Source organism: Berghia stephanieae, chromosome 7, assembly GCF_034508935.2.
Source record: "Berghia stephanieae isolate SIO BIC M18660-M18661 chromosome 7, UCSD_Bste_1.3, whole genome shotgun sequence".
NCBI classification, from domain to species: Eukaryota; Metazoa; Mollusca; class Gastropoda; order Nudibranchia; family Aeolidiidae; genus Berghia; species Berghia stephanieae.
This window is the reverse complement of record NC_088366.1, coordinates 21,883,753-21,903,195: the sequence shown is the minus strand read 5'-3', so window position 1 is coordinate 21,903,195 and position 19,443 is coordinate 21,883,753. Positions and strand designations below refer to the sequence as shown.

The 19,443-nt window shown below is 34.9% G+C and overlaps 1 protein-coding gene across 2 annotated transcripts in view; it reads right to left on the bottom strand.

Annotated features, from left to right (window-relative positions):
* Positions 1-1,060: 1,060 nt before the first annotated feature.
* The window catches only part of LOC144976885 (E3 ubiquitin-protein ligase MARCHF6-like), a 36,828-nt gene continuing 18,445 nt past the window's right edge, over positions 1,061-19,443 (bottom strand). Inside the window, exons 15-26 of one of the 2 annotated variants that reach the window (XR_013646179.1) lie at positions 18,321-18,371; positions 17,579-17,679; positions 17,015-17,198; positions 14,992-15,297; positions 13,280-13,349; positions 12,356-12,537; positions 11,127-11,261; positions 9,093-9,182; positions 8,549-8,681; positions 6,970-7,105; positions 5,415-5,625; positions 1,061-1,917 (exon numbers count right to left, since the gene is read on the bottom strand). Coding sequence is in view for 1 of the 2 variants with exons in the window: in XM_078921440.1 (XP_078777566.1) it covers positions 5,520-5,625; positions 6,970-7,105; positions 8,549-8,681; positions 9,093-9,182; positions 11,127-11,261; positions 12,356-12,537; positions 13,280-13,349; positions 14,992-15,297; positions 17,015-17,198; positions 17,579-17,679; positions 18,321-18,371 (1,494 nt within the window). In the remaining variant the exon portion in view is untranslated. Of the gene's footprint in view, positions 1,918-3,857; positions 5,626-6,969; positions 7,106-8,548; positions 8,682-9,092; positions 9,183-11,126; positions 11,262-12,355; positions 12,538-13,279; positions 13,350-14,991; positions 15,298-17,014; positions 17,199-17,578; positions 17,680-18,320; positions 18,372-19,443 lie in introns of those variants that run through there. The other variant, XM_078921440.1, reaches the window with a different exon arrangement.

Genomic DNA, 19,443 nt, shown 5'->3' with positions numbered 1-19,443 from the left:
GCAACTCGGAAAGCAGATATAAGAGGATAGAAGACCATAGGAGGTCAAAGGACCCTGCCCAGATGGTGGAAAGTACTTTGTGGTGGACTAAAGGGTAGCAATCAATACTATTGCCTGTTTAATGGTAAAGTAATGACAAACTTTAGGTCCATGAGTCCTATTGCTCTGAACTGGAAGGGAGAATAATATACGGGTGGTGAATAGCATACTGCAAAGCTCAACCATTATGAAACTTGTCCCACCCACGACTACAGGGTCAGGGACTGATATTGATATTCCCTGGTCCTAAATTATAAAAAAATTTTTTTGGGTCCTAAAAAGGATCTTAATCAAGCAAAATATAAGTGCTTAAAACTACTCCACCCACAGCATTTGTCATGAAAAAAAAAAACAACAATCTCATTAAAAAAAATAAAAATTTTTTTTGTTTTGTTTTTGGAATGAGAGACGGTGAAAACAATTCATGATAAGGGAAATTAAGGAGTAATAGTAATCAAATCATCCAAATCACTGTAACAATAACATAAATGAATAAAAATACAACATAATGTGAACAAATGCATTATTGTTCAAACCTTTAACCAGTTTACTGCTTCACTCTGGAACAAAATGTATTTAAAAATTTGACCAGAAAACTCGTCCTTCAAAGATTGATTTAAATGACCCACATGTTGGCAAAAACTTTAAAACCTGGGACATTGGGGAAGTCCCTTGTTTGAGAGTGTTTGCCATTTAAATCGATCAACACATTTGAAGGACAAGTTCTTCGGCCAAAGTTTCTAAATATGAATTTTTCCAAAGTACGGCAATCAACGGGTTAAATTATAGAAAGCACAGCCAGATGAGCAAGTTAAATTTTGCCACTGTATCGATGCGTGTGATATATTAACAACAACAACAAAAAGTACCATCGCATTCTTTACAAATGTAGTGAACAAATGTAAAATTATGGGAGTTAGCCAATTTTCGAAGGGCTTCACTATTTTCAAATACATTTCATTATAGCCATTGAGTTTGAATGTCTGAAACTCACTGACATTTTCCCCAATCTTAAAAGGGATTTTTTTTTTTTTTTTTTTTTTTTAAATATATATTCGTAGGGATAGTCCTATCCAATCTAACCCTCCCCTCCCTAGATAATAAACTGATTTTGATTGTATCAAATCAAAATGATTTACTACATTGTGGTAGTGAGATAGATTCGTGGATAAGGGGTATGCACCTTCATTTTCCAGGTTCAAGTTCAAGCCCTGCTTTAGGAATGACTAACTTTATTTATTTTTTTTCTTAACCATGAGCAAGACATATTACCCCATTACAGAGTAATAATGCACAGCAGTTTATGTCTGGGTTGTCTGATCATTTTATTTCTGTTTCTTAAGTAGATTCTACAGACAAATAGATTTCCCCATGAGATAATAAAGGGACTTCTATGAATTTATTTCCTTTCGTTTATCAATCTCGAACTTTGTCAACTCTTCTCTCACCTGTCCAATTTTGCTACCCGAATTCTTTTGAATTTTCCCCCTTTCCTGATTATTAATCGATGTGATTGAAAATATTCACTCATCTCAAAACACAACAATAGAAAGAAAAAAATATGAAAAATAATTCATCACAACATACAGCAGTGTATCATGATAATATATACATCTGATTAAATGATGATAAACAAATCATTTGTTTAAAAAAATCTGTACTGTACTGCTTTATATAAATTTCTTGCATTTTAGTATAGCCAATTTCAAATTTTCATTGCCATTGCTTCACACAAGTTTTTAGGTAGGTAATGTCAGAGACAGCTAAAACCGCAGAGGAACTCAACTTTCACCAGAATCTGTTTCTTGTCAAGGTTTTGTTGCTTTTGTTTATGGACCCTATAGCAGTAGCTGGGTCTATTAGGTCTGGTGAAAAGTCCTATCAAAATGGAAATAATAATAAAAATAATTAGTAATTATTACTGTCCATTTCACGCTACAGAGACTGGGATTATCGACCCGCTCCATGGACACTTCTCTTCCTACAAAACACTCCAAGTCTGGGCAAAACCAAGTTGTCTCATTCCAGGACATGAACAGGAGGGACTACAGATTTAGAGGAGGATAGACAAGACTTCAGAAGGTTAGTTTTATATTCTTTTTTTTATAACCCAGATCAGATTTGCCAACGATTACTTCAAATAGGTACTGACTATAGATTAAGCTGACCCCCTAACTCTCCAACCTGATATTTCAAAGAAGTACGACTATGGGGTCTTGTGGTATGACACTCTCTTTCGGATCGGAAGGCACATAGTTGAATCCTTGGAAAAGACTCTTTACTCACATTCTCTCACTATACAGAGGTGTAAAATGAGTACCTGGCCGTTTACAGCGTTGTAATATCACCTAACAAGCGTCCTGTCACATCCTATATGTTAAGTGTTGCTGTTGGCCAGGGACAGCTTGTAAAGCGGTTTGAGACGTTTAGTGGATATTGCACTATATAAAAGCTCAATTTACAAAGTAAATTATTCATTAGGTGATACTTCCATTTAAATGGTAGCCTGCAAAGAGGCGGAAAGATATAGATTTTTTAATATTATTCATGAGATATGATTTAAAAAATACAAAGTATCTCCACAAAGATTCAACCCCACTCATTAATCTTTGATACAAAAACAAGTGACATACCTACACCTTGTCGACTCAACTCCACCCCCAACTAGATTCGCCCATCGTCCGCTCATAAATATTATAATAATATTTTTAAAAGTAAATATAATTGACACACCACAATACAATGTGCTCCGTAATCAAAAGATGGGTTTCATTATGCTCTTATCTGACATAACATCTTATTATATTCACCTCCCTGGACCTCTCTCTACAACAAAGTTAGGATAAAAAATAGTTTTACAATTACAAGAGAACCAAAAGAAAACTTATCACTGAGCGTGAAGAAACAAATGCAGTAATTTATGTTTTATAATTTGTTAAATATCAGTTTTCTGTGTCTATTTCACCCCTAAAAAATACACGCCTGGGCCAGTGTTTCACAAATGTTACAATTTAATGTGCAATATGTTGCTATACTACAATCTTAATGTTGTCACCCGAGACCTGAGAATGAGACAGTCAACAGTAACAATTATACTGCTATATTTGAGCCTAATCTATTGTAAAATTTGTGTTGCTGTAATTAATAATCTGAAATTGATATTTTTGAAAAAAAAAATCATTTCATTTTTTAAACTTTTCACTTAAATAACAAAATAAAAATAATTCGGGCATCAATAAAGAGACATCTTGACCAGCTTTAAATATCAAAGGAAATAGACTTTCTTCATGAGTAGATTTTACTGTTTTGCTAAGTATTTTTTTAAATATAGATATAAGTAACAATCAGATGAGTGAAATTTTTAGCTACTGGTAACAATACTTTCTTCCAAAAAAAAAAAAAAAAAATTTTTTTTAATACACTTAATATCAAGGGTGACGAAGATACACTAAAAGGATGAAACTAAAGATACATTTTAAGTGTGTAAAGATATAAACACCAAAGATTCAAATTAAACTCAAAGCCTATAAGGAATAATACACATAAGAAATTCATTATTTACATAACTATTGACAAACAAATTTAAATCTGAAAAAAATGCTGATAATAATAGCAATTATAACAGAAGTAGGAATAACAATAATAATAATAATAATAATAATAATAATAATAATAATAATAATAATAATAATAATAATAATAATAATAATAATAATAATAATAATAATTCTTCATGAAAAATAAGGTTCTCAGGATGTGAGGAGAGGTCACACCCCTCTCTCTCCCTCTCACACACACACATATATACCCATACACACTCTCTCTCTCTCTCTATGTCTAATAATTGAGCTTTTGAGCTTTTTTAATATAGCGCAATATCCATTAAATGTGCTCAAAGCGCTTTACAAGGGTCCCTGACCAACAGCAACACGTAACATGTAGAGCGAAATATGACGCCTGTTAGGCAATATTACAAATTGTCAACGGCCAGGTACTCATTTTATACCTGAGTACAGTGAGAGAATGTGAGTAAAGAGCCTTTTCCAAGGACTTGACTATGCACCGAGTGAGGCTCGAACCCAGGACCTTCCGATCCGAAAGCAAGTGTCATACCACAAGACCACATAGCCGCATAATAAAACCCCAGTACTTCAACGGAATTTTAAAATGTGACTACTCAACCTGTCATAAAACAATGCAACATCATGCAAATATACACTAGCAAACCCTGCTACAACTTTGATGTACAACTTATCACTGACATGTACCTTATTGATGCATAAACCCACTGAATCTGCATAAAACCCTAAAAGAAACTTACATGTAAATGTTAATAAATGTATAAATATCCCAAAGAAATCAATAAGCCATGGAACAACAGGTGAACAGAAATATCTGTGCTGGTTTATACCAGACTCAACCTCTTTTTCAGTTCGTCTAAAGCAAGTTAATATAGGCCCTATATGTAGAATGTAGAGTGGCTACATTTCTTGTATTAGTTCTGCTTGTATCTTACCAACTGGAGTCTACTTCACTTTTGATTGGCTGACAAAAAAAAAAAATGAGAGCACTATTGCTGACATGTTTATCCACAGGAAAAAGAAATAATGTCATTCATCTTAAACACTGGCAGAGTAAAAGGTCTTAATATTGCTCAGAAGCTTCTTCCTCCTCTTCTTCTTCTTTCAGCCACACATTAAGACCCCATACTTTGGACCATGTTTACAATTAGACGTTAAAGTTAAGCACAATACATCACATCAATCTTAAATTGTGTTCCAATTTGCAGATAATATATAGAACACTGCTCATTTTACATATACACCAACATTGTCAACACTGAACACACTGTATGGTTGTGTTCAGTCCGCAGAAATAACACTGATACCACCATGTAGATTGTTACAGAAGCAGAACGTATTTGAGAAAAATGAGTGAAGACAACTGCCAACTTTAGACTAAGAAATATAAAGAACTTGTTACCCAGACTGCCAAGTTTGTATTTTGCAATTATTCCGACATTCTCACTTTTTCATTCTGTAGCTGTATTCGAGAGATACTTCAGAGATTCAAAACTACAACACTTCCATTTGCATTGTAGTTACCTGACATTCAAACTTCAGAAAGATTATTCAAAACTTACTTATCTGTTTATAAATTAAGTATTTAAAAAAGAGGGGAAAAAATAATCAAGCATGATAATATTCACAAGTGTCCGCAGTCAATAAAGCACTCACTGCAATATTTATAATTACTGTTGTGGTTAGAACTTGTTAAAAATATTATTATCATTATAATAAAATTAACAATAACTTTAATAATCATCACCATTTAAAGAATGATAGTAATAATAATAATAATAATATTAGTCTTACTTTTATCATCTGGACGACACAAATCTCGACTGAAATAGCAACAATAATAAAGAAAAAGTTTTTGTTTTTTTAAATATATATAAAACAACAAGAAGAAAAACAGGACTATGAGGCAGCTCCTTCATGCCGATGCAGTCTGTTGCCCTCCCCTTCGTGACTAGAAGTATGATGATGATGGATGTAGTTCACTAATCGCTGACCAACCAAATATCTGGGCAAGGCAAAAGAGACATACAAAAATACAGGTTTTGCTCAAATTTACAATTATTTTCATTACATGTAAAGAGGTTTGATATTTCTCCATTATTTTCATGGATAAATCCTTGAAGAAATCGTTTATATGTATTTTCTGATTTGACTCCCAGGAGAGAAGTTTAAAAACTACGGTATTGGTCAAATAATAAAACATGCAAGAAAGATGAGCGGTGAAATTTAAAGACCTTCAGTCATACATGTAGAAAGCTTAATTAAATCACACTTAACCAGTTAACTACCAGAAAAATGTGTATTTAAAATTTTGGCCAGAAAACTCCACCTTCAGATTTTGATCGATTTAATCACCCTCATCTTGGCAAAAACTCTAAAAACTGGGACCTCGCCTGTGTTTTGTTTTTCCAGAGTATGGGAATTAACTTGTTAAAGTGACGAATACTGAACCCTGAATGTGCGGCTATGTGGTCTAGTGGTATGACACTTGCTTTCGGATCGGAAAGTCCTGGGTTCAAGCCTCGCTCAGCGCATAGTTGAGTCCTTGGAAAAGGCTCTTTACTCCCATTCTCTCACCATACTCAGGTGTAAAATGAGTACCTGGCCGTAAACAGCATTGTCTCTGTCCGAAAAAGATTGTAATATCGCCTAACAGGCATCATGTCTCGTCCTACATATTAAGTGTTGCTATTGGCCAGGGACCCCTTGTAAAGCACTTTGAGCATGTTTAGTGGATATTGTGCTATATAAAAAAAAAGTTCAATTCAAAAAATGAGAAAATGAGTGTTTTAGATGGGACATCATTGTTTTGTTTATTCGCTTTAACATTGCCATTCTCTCATCTCTGATTCGTCCTTGGTGTTTTATTGATCATGTGTTAGTGACAAAGGGGAAACCCTAAACGTTCACATTATCTGTCTTCATTAAGTAAATTGAAGCTTCCATTGAATTTGACTATTGTTATTTATTTCTTTGAGCTTCAAGCAGCAACATTTGCATTAGTTTTTTTTTAATGAAGTTGTCACAGACATATTTTCTTACAAGTTAAGATTTTATATCTTGTATTTTCCTTTATGCTTTGGGGCGTTTAACCCTTTCAGATCTTAATCTTCCATCTGTGCTTGCTTCCCCATTTTTTAGGGGTTTAAGAGATACAACATCTCTAGAAAATATGTTAAAATTTGATTCAACTTAAAATGAATAGGGCTCCATGATAGCAATACGTTTTCTCTAAATCTGATTCTAAAGTCAAAATGATTTAGATCTAGTGAAAGGGAAATCTCCACTGAATAAGGTTGAGAAAATGCCCGTCTTCAAGCTAAAAATCTAAAAGTCTTATTCTTCTTACTTTTGGTCTTTGATGTGGTTGTAGAGTCGTCGGAATTGCCTGACTTGGAATGTCAACATGGCCATACACACAAGCAATGTCAGCAGGAATGGGTAGATGCGACGAACTACCAAAGTCTGCGTCTCAAAACCTATGTCTGAACAAAGGGAAAAAACAAAACAAGGATTACAATGTAAATCTACCATCTTGGTTTAAACAGGAATAAAACTTAAACAACCTGCACTGCTAACGGCCACAATCACATTGAGTTCAAAAGTCAGGAGGAATTTTTTGGGGGGTTCCTGTGTCCACTCAGTGGGGTCTTGTAGTATGAAACTCACTTTGGATCAGAAGGTCCCAGGTTAAAGTCCTGCTCTGGGTGGTGCAAATTACAGTCCTTGAGTAATTCTCTTTACTCAGATTCTTTCACCTTAATCACGAGTAGATTAAGTACCCAAAAAATTAAAAAAAACCTTGTCTCTGGTGAATAAAATTGTAATAGTGCCCTACAGTCATCAATATCTTCCATCCTATGTGTCAAGTTTGCTGTTGGCGAAGGGACCCCTTGTAAAGCATTTTGAGCACGTTTAATTGGCTATATAAATGCTCGTTTTTAACTCAGTCGGGATTAGGAGGGAAATGGAGAGGAAGAGAACGAGATGAAGGAGGAGGAGGAGACGAAGAAGATGAAGAGGAGGAGAAGGAGAAAGAAGAAAATCTTGACCCTTTTTAACAAGCCCTTTTCATGTTTAAAAATAAATTGCTTTGAAATAGCAAAAGGGTTGAAGTCCTGGAAAAGTAACAATGCCAGACCAGAAAAATTGGTTGACAATAAGCAAGGGTGACTTTATCCAGTATCGATGAAACTCGGATAAAGAATTTTTAAAATAGGACCAACAAGAGGTGTTGACTTTAAGCAGAAGTTGACTTTGTTTGTGTTTGTTTTTTAAGGGTTTTATGGCGCTTGCAATACATCAAGGTCATATCAGTGCCAGTAAAAAGGAAGAAAACATTTAAACATAGTAAACATTTCTAGAAATACAATTAAAGCACCAAAGAAAGGTAGGACAAAGGGGAATTGGTTCAAATAGGATACAGATGTAGACTCCAAGAGCACACCATCAAAGTACTTTGAGATCACCTAAAAGTCTCATCCAGACACAAGCACAGGTCCCCGCTAAAAGGAATACATTCAAATGTTTACAAATATGTTAAAAATAAAAAAAATAACAATGCATAAGAGAGAGATGATTTACAAGGAAAAAAATATCATCTCCCAAAACATTAACTATACATTTCGATTGTTTCCCTCCCAGACAAGGACTCCGGCCAGGGTCAGGACAAAACCAAATAATCTCACTCCAAGACAACGACAGGAAACAATTGGAAAATGGGTATAGGGGTATAGAAGACACAGCATGTACCTCCCTGCCCACTATGGGAGGTCAGGATCCCCACCCAGGAAGCTGACTTTAAGAGGTCTTTATGCAGATTCCACTGTACTCCAAGGCTTTGGGAAAAACAAAATTCTGTTAATCGGGATGATTTCAGCGCCAATGGACATTTCCCAGTTAAAGAGGTAAGACTAAACTCAACTTACCAAATAAGGGCACAATGCTGTAAGCAATGACATACGGTATAGCAAGAGCTAAGCCCAAGGCTGTCGACACTGGAATGCAAATCTTGGACATGAAGAAATGCATGTTAAGGTTTCTTATTCCATCGTTGTAAACCTGAAAATGACAATCAGTAAGAAGAAAATATCAAGATAAATAATAATGGTAAATTTAGTGTAAGCTGCTTAATTGGATCAGCGTCGTCATATAGAAATCATACAAATTCCCATTGACAGATTCAGCAAATCTGATAGCGATGATGATAAAAAGGCCATCATCATCATCATCACCACCATCACCGTTATCATCATTACCATTTTTATCATTATTGTCATCACCATCATGAATATGATTATCTTCAGAACAGTAAATATTATCTTTGTCATTACTAACTTTACAAAATTGAGTGTGAATGTGTATTTATGTGTGTGCGTGTGTAATTGTGCATGTGTCAGTGTGTGTGCGTGTCTTTGTGTGTATGTGCACGTGTGAGTGTGTGTTTGTGTTTCTATGTGAGTGAATCCTTACCCGTTCAATGGCCCTCTTCAGATACCACTGTGGGCCCATCATTATTACAGCTATAAGAATTTTCATGTGTAGAACACCCAAGGCCCAGTCCTGGAGAGAGAAAAAAAAAATACAATGGAATACAATAGTTAGGACCGAAACAAAAGAGAAATTGGATTGATTGAAGGCTAGAATGCGACTATGTGGTCTAGTAGTATGACACTCGCCTTCAGACTGGAGGGTTCAGGGTTTGAGTCCCGCTCTAAGCAGCGCATAGTTGAGTCCTTGGAAAAGACTCTTTATTCACATTCTCTCACCAAAAGCAGGTGTAAAATGATTACCTGGCTATTAACAGTGTTGTCTTTGTCAGAAAAAAATGAAATATCGCACAACTCTCTCCTTGCCAGGCATTTTCAGGATTTTCCCAAAAACTTCACACCCAACTAACACAAAAATAGATTTTTCATCACTCTGACATAATAGCAGTACAGTTCTTGCCATACATAATTTCTTTAGCAAAACATACTCTACAACACGCTGTTCATTTTCTTTAAATTTCATGATGTGCAAAAGAAATTTCAATTAGAAAAATGTTGGCTGTATCGTAACGAAAGTGATGATTTTCCTATAGTTGGTAAGGAGAGGGTTAATAAGTGTAATGTTTCGTCCTACTTGTAAAGTGTTGTTGTTGGCTAGGGACTCCTTGAGTACTTAGAGCTTGTTTAGTGGATATTAAACTAAATAATGCTCAAGAGTGAAGTGGGTGAATAGGGAAATGAATCAGTAACGTGTGAAACGATCAATCAATCAAGCTCTTTAAATTAGTAGGTAAATGAATGATTGAATAAAATATGTGAATATAACGATCTAAATTGTGCATATCCACGGAATCACCATGTCCAAGGTGCTTCATAATGCTTAATTTACTCCCTCATTTATTCCCCACAGCAGACCAAATGATTCGAAATTTCCATTTCATATGGTGTTAGTTGCCAGTTAGGCAACCTTCTTTGTGTGGACAGTTTTCTAGTATTCATCATATCCTATATACCCAGGTACTCATTCACACCTGGGTTATGGCTGAAATAGTTGGTGATTTGAGAGAGTGAATGCTCTGACTCAACACTGATGTAATCTTGACAGAAACGAATGTATAATATTGAGCGTCCAACTCTAACTGTGCAAGCATCATGTGTGGTTAAAAAATGTTTATTTATTTATATTAAAGCCCAACATCTCCCCTACCCTTTTGACCAATCGAGACTAATCACAAGCCTTTTATTTAGCAGGAATAATCATGTGATCTAAACACATATGACCAATTGGTTCGAGGATCGGTCATTTCCAATTTTTCTCAAAATCTCCTCTCTCGCACTTAGATGGTTAGAATTGGATACCCTCTATAGGTACTCATCATGAATTTTGTGTTTAATGAATGACAAAGAATAAACGAATGAATGAATGAATAAATAAATGAATAAATAAATAAATAAATAAGTGAATAAATAAATGAATGAATGATGTTTGTTTGTTTTGTTTTTAAGGGTTTTACGGCGCTTGCAACACATTTAGGTCATATCAGCGCCAGTAAAAAGGAAGAAAATGGGATGTTTAAAAGTTCTAGAATTACAATTAAAGCACCCAAGAGAAAGTAAGACAAAGGGGAACTGGGAACATATAGGGATCAGATGTAGATTCCAAGAGCATACCAGCAATGTACTTAGTTTGAGATCACCTATGTCTCATCCGGACACAAGCACAAAATCCAACAAAGAGGAATACACTCAAATGCTTACATTATACATAATACAAAAATAACAAATATAATAATACATAACGGAGAGATGATTTACAAGGAAAAAAATATCATCTCCTAAAACAATAACTATGCATTTGACTGTTTCCCTCCCAGCTAGGGCCAGGACAAAACCAAGTAATCTCATTCCAAGACAAAAACAGAAAGTAAGTTGAAAAACAGATATAAGGGGATAGAAGACAAAGTAAGTGCCACCCTGCATGAATGAATGAATGAATGAACGTATATCTTTGACTTACCTGCCATGGGAAGAAGATGGGAGACTGATCTAAGGGTACCCTCATAGGTGCCACAACAATGACATCAAAGAGGAGTCCTAAGAGGAGGGGAATCAGTATTAGGAGGACTAAAGCCAGCAAGATGGACTTCAATATCTGGTGGGGAAATAGAAAAAAAAAAACAGGTCATGCATGATTAGGCCATCAGTACTATTTACCATGCAGTAAAGATTCAATTCAATTCAAAACATTTTTAGGCCAATAATTTCCATATTTGATGATTACATAAAGGAAAGAAAAAAAATGGTAAATGAAACCAATATAGGTAAAACATGAAAGTAATAATTGGTATTGACAATAATAATAATAACAACATTAATAACCACAATACAACAAAGACAAAAGTATTTCTAAACCAAAAATCTGCCAACCTTCGGCTGAAATTTAAACTCAATAACAATCTAAGTGAAGCCTGGTTTTCTATGCCAAAAAAAAAATAAATCTTCAATAAATAAATTTGTTCAGAACAGATTCTCAAAATTTGTAATAATAGTTGATTATATTGGTAATTCCTAATGATTTTATCAAAAAATTGGTATATCCAATACACCTGGAATTCCTTACAATGGGAACGGTCAGGGCTGACAGGTAATTCATTTCCTAATTTGATTAAATTCATCATTATGATAAATTTCAATGAGATTTTCTTCATACCTGACAGATTTTTAAGTTTTATCATTATGGGCAAAACTGTTTTGAGACTTTAACTGTTTCCATTTCTTTTATTGAGCTTTTTTCTTTTTGAGTTTTTTTTATTTTATAGAGCAATATCCACTAAATGTGCTCAAAGCGCTTTACAAGGGGTCCCTGACCAACAGCAACACGTAACATGTAGAACGAAACATGATGCCTGTTAGGCGATATTACAATTTTTTCGGACAGAGACAACGCTGTTAACGGTCAGGTACTCATTTTACACCTGAGTATGGTGAGAGAATGTGAGTAAAGAGTCTTTTCCAAGGACTCAACTTTGCACTGAGCGAGGCTTGAACCCAGGACCTTCTGATCCGAAAGCTAGTGTCATACCACAGGACCACATAGCCGCACATCATTTTATCTTTTTGTTAACAACTCTTTTTTTTAAATATGGAAAAACTAAATAAAACAAAACTTCAGCATTTAGAGGCTTTTAAAATCTATAGATATATATTTTTTGTTTAATTCTTTTAACGTGATAAGCATGTCCTTACTACAAGCCCCCAGATCTGCAAACGCTCCTTGATGATGGGCCAGCCCTGCAGGTACCAACCAGCCACCACCATGCTGACTCGTAGACACAACCAACACATGTACAGGCCACAGCCTGCTGTGTAGAGCTCATGGATCTTCGTGTCACCTATCCACAGCCACATTAGCTGACGCCCAATGAATACTGATAGAGGCAAGAGACGGATAGTTCATATAAATAAAAATTGAATCTAAATAAAATGAGATAAAAGAATGGTGCAAATGTTATGTCTATCTGTAATTTAATTGCTGGCTTGGTTCAATAAAAAATATAAACTGTTGAGCATTAAAATAAGTAATTGGTGTTTGTATTTTGAGTGGCTCAATGACAATTTAAGGTCCATTTGTGACAGTAAAAAAGGAATATGTGATGAGGTTTTCAAATAAGTCTTCACAAACAGGCACAGGACCTCCACCAAAAGGGTCATACACAAATTATCAAAAGTTATCAACATTATATACCAAAAGAAGGTGGTTTAAAATGAAGAGAATATCAACTCGGAAAGCGTATATTTTGCTGTCTAACTCTTAGCAAAGATCCCAGAAAGACAAGAATTAAATCACAAAGGCTTCAGGATATTTCCATTTCAGGACAAGATAGGTGAAAAGATAAAACAGATAAAGAGAAATCAAAGAAAAGGTAAGTATTCACCTCCCCTGTGGTTAAGGAGGGTCAATCCCATAGATAGGTGAAAAGATAAAACAGAAATCAAAGAAAAGGTAAGTATTCACCTCCCCTGTGGTTATGGAGGGTCATAATCCCTCCCCCTCCCCCCCCCCCCCGGGGCCCCTTTTTTTTTCACCAAAAAAAAAAAAATTATAAAATAAATAAATAAAAAATAAATAACCACAGACATAGGATATGGCGTTGACTTCTAACAGCTTACCTGGTAAAACTAGAGAAATAGTACTGGCAACAAAAAATGTTAAACACATGAGAGCAATGAGAGCAACAATCTGGAAAGAAATAGAAAAAAAAAAAATAATAATAATAATAAAATAAATAAATAAATATTATTGTCACTTATGATATTAATTATCCTTCCAACATCTAAGTATATCTTTATTATTATGAGGTAAGTTTTACGACAAAAAAAAAAAGAAAGAAAGAAAGTATAAAATTAGATCCATGAATATCAATAGATAAAAACACTTGTAAAATCCAAACACTAGAAATTGTGACCTATCTAATCTAGCAGAGTTATGGTATTAATATTTCATGAGTGACAGTGTACACGGGCAGCATGGCTCAGCGGTAAGGTCTTTGCTTCGTACCCGAAAGGTACCGAGTTCGATCACCCGCCGCTGCTCTGTGTGGCCTTGAGCAAGTCACCTTGCCCTAGCTCAATTTGCGGCGCTGCACTGCGGCTGACGCCTGGGTTATTCCAGTCTTCCCTTGGAATAGACCCAAGAGAAAAATTTCCCCTATGGGATGAATAAAGGGAATTTTATTTATTTATTTTATTTATTTATAATTTTCGCACTGTCATCTCAAAGATTAAATTTACTGAGAATTTTGCATTTATGCAATGCTTTATAATTTAGATTTTTGAATCCCACTTTTCCTACTCTTCATAACAAAACAGAATAAAAAAACAATATATTCATGTTGGTAACAACAAGAGATGAAGTGAATAGAAAAGTGCCAGAAGACAATAGAGAAGAAAAAAAATTTTCGGCGGTTGGTAGGGTTTGAACCCGCGACCTTTATGATACGACAACTCCGCCTACTGTATGAGCTATCCACGAACCCCAAAAAAATTTGTATCAAACTCAGGTCATTCATTACTAGATCCCTCTCTCACCGACTACTGGAGGTAGCGGGTACAACACACACAACCACAGCGAAGTTAGTTGGCCAGCAGTTAAGCTTAATAGCCAATATTCTCAACACAAACATATAACATAGAAAAGATTGAGACAGTGAGTATGCTCCGGTATATGGGGTGAATTTTTAATTCAGTAAAGTGAGTAGAGCAGGCACTTATGGAGTTGTCGTACCAATAAGGTCGTGGGTTCAAACCCCACCAACCGCCGAAAAAATTTTTATTCTCTATTGTCTTCTGGCACTTTTCTATTCACTTCATCTCTTGTTGTTACCAACATAAGTGCCTGCTCCACTCACTTTTCTGAATATATTCATGTTGAAACTTCAAAAAAAAAAAAAATTGTATTTTGCTAACAAACAACAATCTTATTTCTAGTTTCCTGGAATGCATGGAAATTGGATTTTTTTTCCCCCACATGATAACTGATATAGAGATAAACCACAAGACAACCAATACAAAGGCATACTTCTTTGAACAGAGTAAACAACCCATGTATGCTGGAAACAATTGAATTTTCCCATGTTTCTTACATTATACTGATATGTTATCCCCAATAATTATAATAGATCAACAATATGAGAAGCTCATAATAATCAGCATGCCACTGGCTTTACAAACAATTTTAATAACTCAAAAACTTTAAAAAGCATCATTGATCAAAATTCTTTCTTTTGTTTTGATGTTAAAGATAGGACCAAATCAATTTGACTGGCGTCTCCTTGACCGGAGTCTATTGTACAGCTAAACTAAAACCTCATGCTATCACTCACCCTTGCTGCGAAGAAAGACGGTCGTTTGTAAGGCTGGAAGCCAGCAGGGCCCCCACCCTGTAACATAGCTTGATGTACAGCACCCAGCCCTTCGCCCAACTCAGGGGCTGCCATAGGTGGGGCAGCTGGACCAGGACCAGGACCACCACCACCACCACCACCACCATTACCACCATTGACCCCAGCTCCACCAGCACCTCCTCCTCCTCCTCCTACTCCATCCCCAACATTATTGTTGTTGTTTGGACGATGATGAGGGTCTACCGGCTCCTGGGGCTCATTGGCATCTACTATGTCAGCTGGATCCTGGGAAATGATAATAATAATAGTTCTAATAATAATAATAATAATAATAATAATAAGAAGAAGAAGAAGAAGAAGAAGAAGAAGAAGAAGAAGAAGAAGAAGAAGAAGAAGAAGAAGAAGAAGAAGAAGAAAATGATGATGATGATGATAATGATGATGATAATATATCTAACAGAGCCCCTCTCTCTATTTAAAAGTGCTTATTGTATGCAAAGGATATGAATGTTTTACTTTAAATTTTAAACTATTAACAAATAGTTCTCATTTTAAACCTTTTTTTTTCAGGTTAGAGGTAAAATCCTTTGTTTTGACTCTTGACAATTTTCTCTTTCTCTCTGAGATGAGATAAATGATCTGGTGTTGATACCAGAGAGCTACACTCGCTTGACATGTAATATTGACCCATACTCAGTAACCAAACGATCGGGACAATGACTTTGGCCACAGAATTATGAAAATATGTTAGAAACTTTCCACATGATAATCATCAGACTTTATGTCAAGTTTACCCCTCGCCCCCACGATCAGGACAATGACTTTGGCCCCAAAATTATGAAAATGTGTTAGAAACTTTCCACATGATAATCATCAGACTTTATGTCAAGTTTACCCCTCGCCCCCACGATCAGGACAATGACTTTGGCCCCAAAATTATGAAAATGTGTTAGAAACTTTCCACATGATAATCATCAGACTTTATGTCAAGTTTACCCCTCGCCCCCACGATCAGGACAATGACTTTGGCCCCAAAATTATGAAAATGTGTTAGAAACTTTCCACATGATAATCATCAGACTTTATGTCAAGTTTACCCCTCGCCCCCACGATCAGGACAATGACTTTGGCCCCAAAATTATGAAAATGTGTTAGAAACTTTCCATATGATAATCATCAGACTTTATGTCAAGTTTACCCCTCACCCCCACCGCTGTGCAAGAGAAGTCCCAAATTATCCATTTCATTTGTCTCTGATGATTAAACTGACGGTTCCATTCAATCACATCAAGTTAATCTTCAAGCAATATTCTTTACATTATGACTTTAGGGCGGTTTGGGTCTTTTCCAAAAAAAAATTAATTACCTATATTGGGCGGTTTTAATCATTCGGTATCATTATTATTCGATAAAAAACAACATTTTTGGTGAAAAAATACATTATCTGTATTGATACTCTTTATGCATCATGATTCGAGGGTCTGGCATAAAAAAGTATACCAATCTTGTGGGAAATTATCGGATAAAAAAACAAGGAAGGAATAACTTCCATATTCTTCCCTCTTATCAACATTGTTGCAATTTGTGTCACCATAGAGAGATTTTACAGTTTCAGATTTGTATAGAACATTACGAAGTTGTGAATCAAAATTTTATGACAAAATTGATGTTAAAAATTTATAATTTGGATTAAATGTCAGAATGCACATACCCTATCAAATAAATCTCTCAATAGTGACATATTACATTATATCTGTGATAAATGTGGAAAATTTCAGACAATTCATGGAACAGATTCTGAGAAAATTTTTCACACAGTTTTTACCGCGTTTTTTCTGCTTTGTATCATATTTTGAGAAATTACACTTAAACAATATTATTTCTAAGATGATAAAATATCGCTTTCCACCAAATCCTCAAAATAAATTTTTTAAAGGATTTTCCTGATAATTAGACCTACACCACCCCTTAAAACAGAACAGACAGTGTATTATATACTAACCACTCCATCCAATGGCACATCTCCAATAAGATAAGATCTCATGTCTAACAGCCAGGCCATCATTTTACTCCAGCCTTCCACCAACTTCTTAAGCATGGCTCGAGTGTGACCAGCTTCGAGCAGGGATGGGAGGACGACCTGCAGCAACAACAACTCTAAGGATAACTCACTCACAGGGGCCTCACTGCAAATGAGAATAAAAGAGAAGTCACAAAACGTGTCAAATTGATGGCCAAGTGGTGCAGTGTATCCTCATGTAACTAACTCTAGTGTGTTTAGATGATGGCAACCTCCCTACTATAGATGGCAACTAGAAAAATGTTGGAACAGTCTTATTGTCAATGCCACCCCTCATATTAAAAGCTTTAAATCTATAAAAACATGGCGGATTACAGCATATAGTATTTTACATGTAGAAGATTGTTTTGAGAGATAGTTCCTGCACTGTTAATGTCTGATCTATGTAAACCTGATTGCTTATGTAAAGTGCCAATGAGCATTATAGTAATGTTGTTGGCGCTATAGAAAAGAACATCATTATATATTCATTTCTCTATTTCATACCTTGAAACAACTACCCTGTAAGGCAGAAAACCTGGAAACATCATACGTATGACACGGATGGGAAGCCACAACATTAGAAGGACAGCACTGCCAAAAATAACCTGAAAAAGCAAAAAACAGTTTAAAACTCATAATCTCTTTTTAATTCTTTTCCTACTGAGGCTGTGATATTTTAAGGGAGAAATCAGAGATGATAAAACACTGCACGGTCTGCTGTTAAAGTTCAAGAGGAGCGTAAGCTTTAAAGTTTTAGAAGTTTGATGGCCCTTGGGACATTCTATCACATTTCAGTACATGGGACAAAGAAGAGCTTTCACAACATAAGGGCATTTAGATTTTGAATTCAGTGCTTGAAACACTTTCAGGTCACAAATATCTGGAAAAAGAGTAAGATGAAGGGGGGAAAGGATATACAAGCAGCAATCTAATGAAAATAAATTTCATTTATTGTGCACCCGACGAGATTACAGTGAAGTGCTCAGAGCACTTAGGTATTAATGAACTGCATACCTCATTGGTTGGTGAAATTTTATTTTATCAATCTATAATCATGGCTGTAATTGATTACATTATTTGAACTTTTCATGATAGTTTATAGAATTATATTTTGCTTGAGATGAAACTATTTGCCACTATTTTCCCGAACAATCATTTCAGAATGCGTCTTTTTAATTTCTTTGATTGAACCAAATTTAAGGTGTTGTGATCATTAATAACATAAAAGCAAATAAGAAATACTTACAACAGAAACAATAAATCTTCGAAGGTGTCGGAAAACATTTAGGTGGATCATCTGGAACAGAGGAAATTCCACATATATAATAATAATAATAATAATAATAATAATAATAATAATAATAATAATAATAATAATGATAATAATAATGATGATGATGATGATGATGATGATGATGATGATGATAATATTATCAAAAATGACTTGTATAGTGCTGGTTGGCAAGACATAAGCCATAGCACTTTACTTTGTGAGAGAAGCATGAGTCAAATCGTATATAAAAATAATATTATTATATATATGATCATACCACATATTTAAGGAAAGGCATGCAATGTAATCTCGATAAAATTCTATCCCGAAATACTATATGCCAACATGATTGTAATATATATCCTATGTCTAAAAACAAAATATAAAAACAATTCAGCCTTTTGAATTCTGTCATCATCATTTATATCTCTGCTCCACCACCAAAGAATCCTTCAAAACTTATTTTATGTTTTATGGATAAAAAGATCATCTCTAACAAAAGAGAGAAATCCATCTGACTCGGCAGAAAGATCCAGAAAAAAACAAATGGTCTCGTGTCAGAACGACACACGGCTTCAAGGAAAGGACATATGATGTAGGACAGACGAGATATCAACAACGAGACCAATATTCCCCGTGCCCTGCCTAAGGGAATATCACATCACTACCAACATGCTTTATTGATCTCAATGTACTTAATATGTGATCCAACCCCTAAAAATAGTATTATGTAGGGATAACTTAGATAATCAAAATCAAATTTATAGTGAAAAATACGAAATTTGAGTTGGTTTATAAGCTTTATTGAGGGCCATGGAAAGGGAGAGAAGCTAGAATATCACATTTCTGGTCATTTTAACTTCCTAATCACTTTTTGACAATTTTTTCACCCTGATATAGACCTGCCTACTATTACAAAAAATTCGTAGAATTACGAAATTTTAGCTCCATTTTCAGAACTTTATGAGCATCTCTAAGTCATTAAAACTTATTGAAAATGAAGTCTGATGCCAGACTACATGGTTTTAAGGATTTTGAACTATTATTTAATCCTTTTGAGGATAAGTCTTTTATTATTAAAGCGAACAATTTTCAT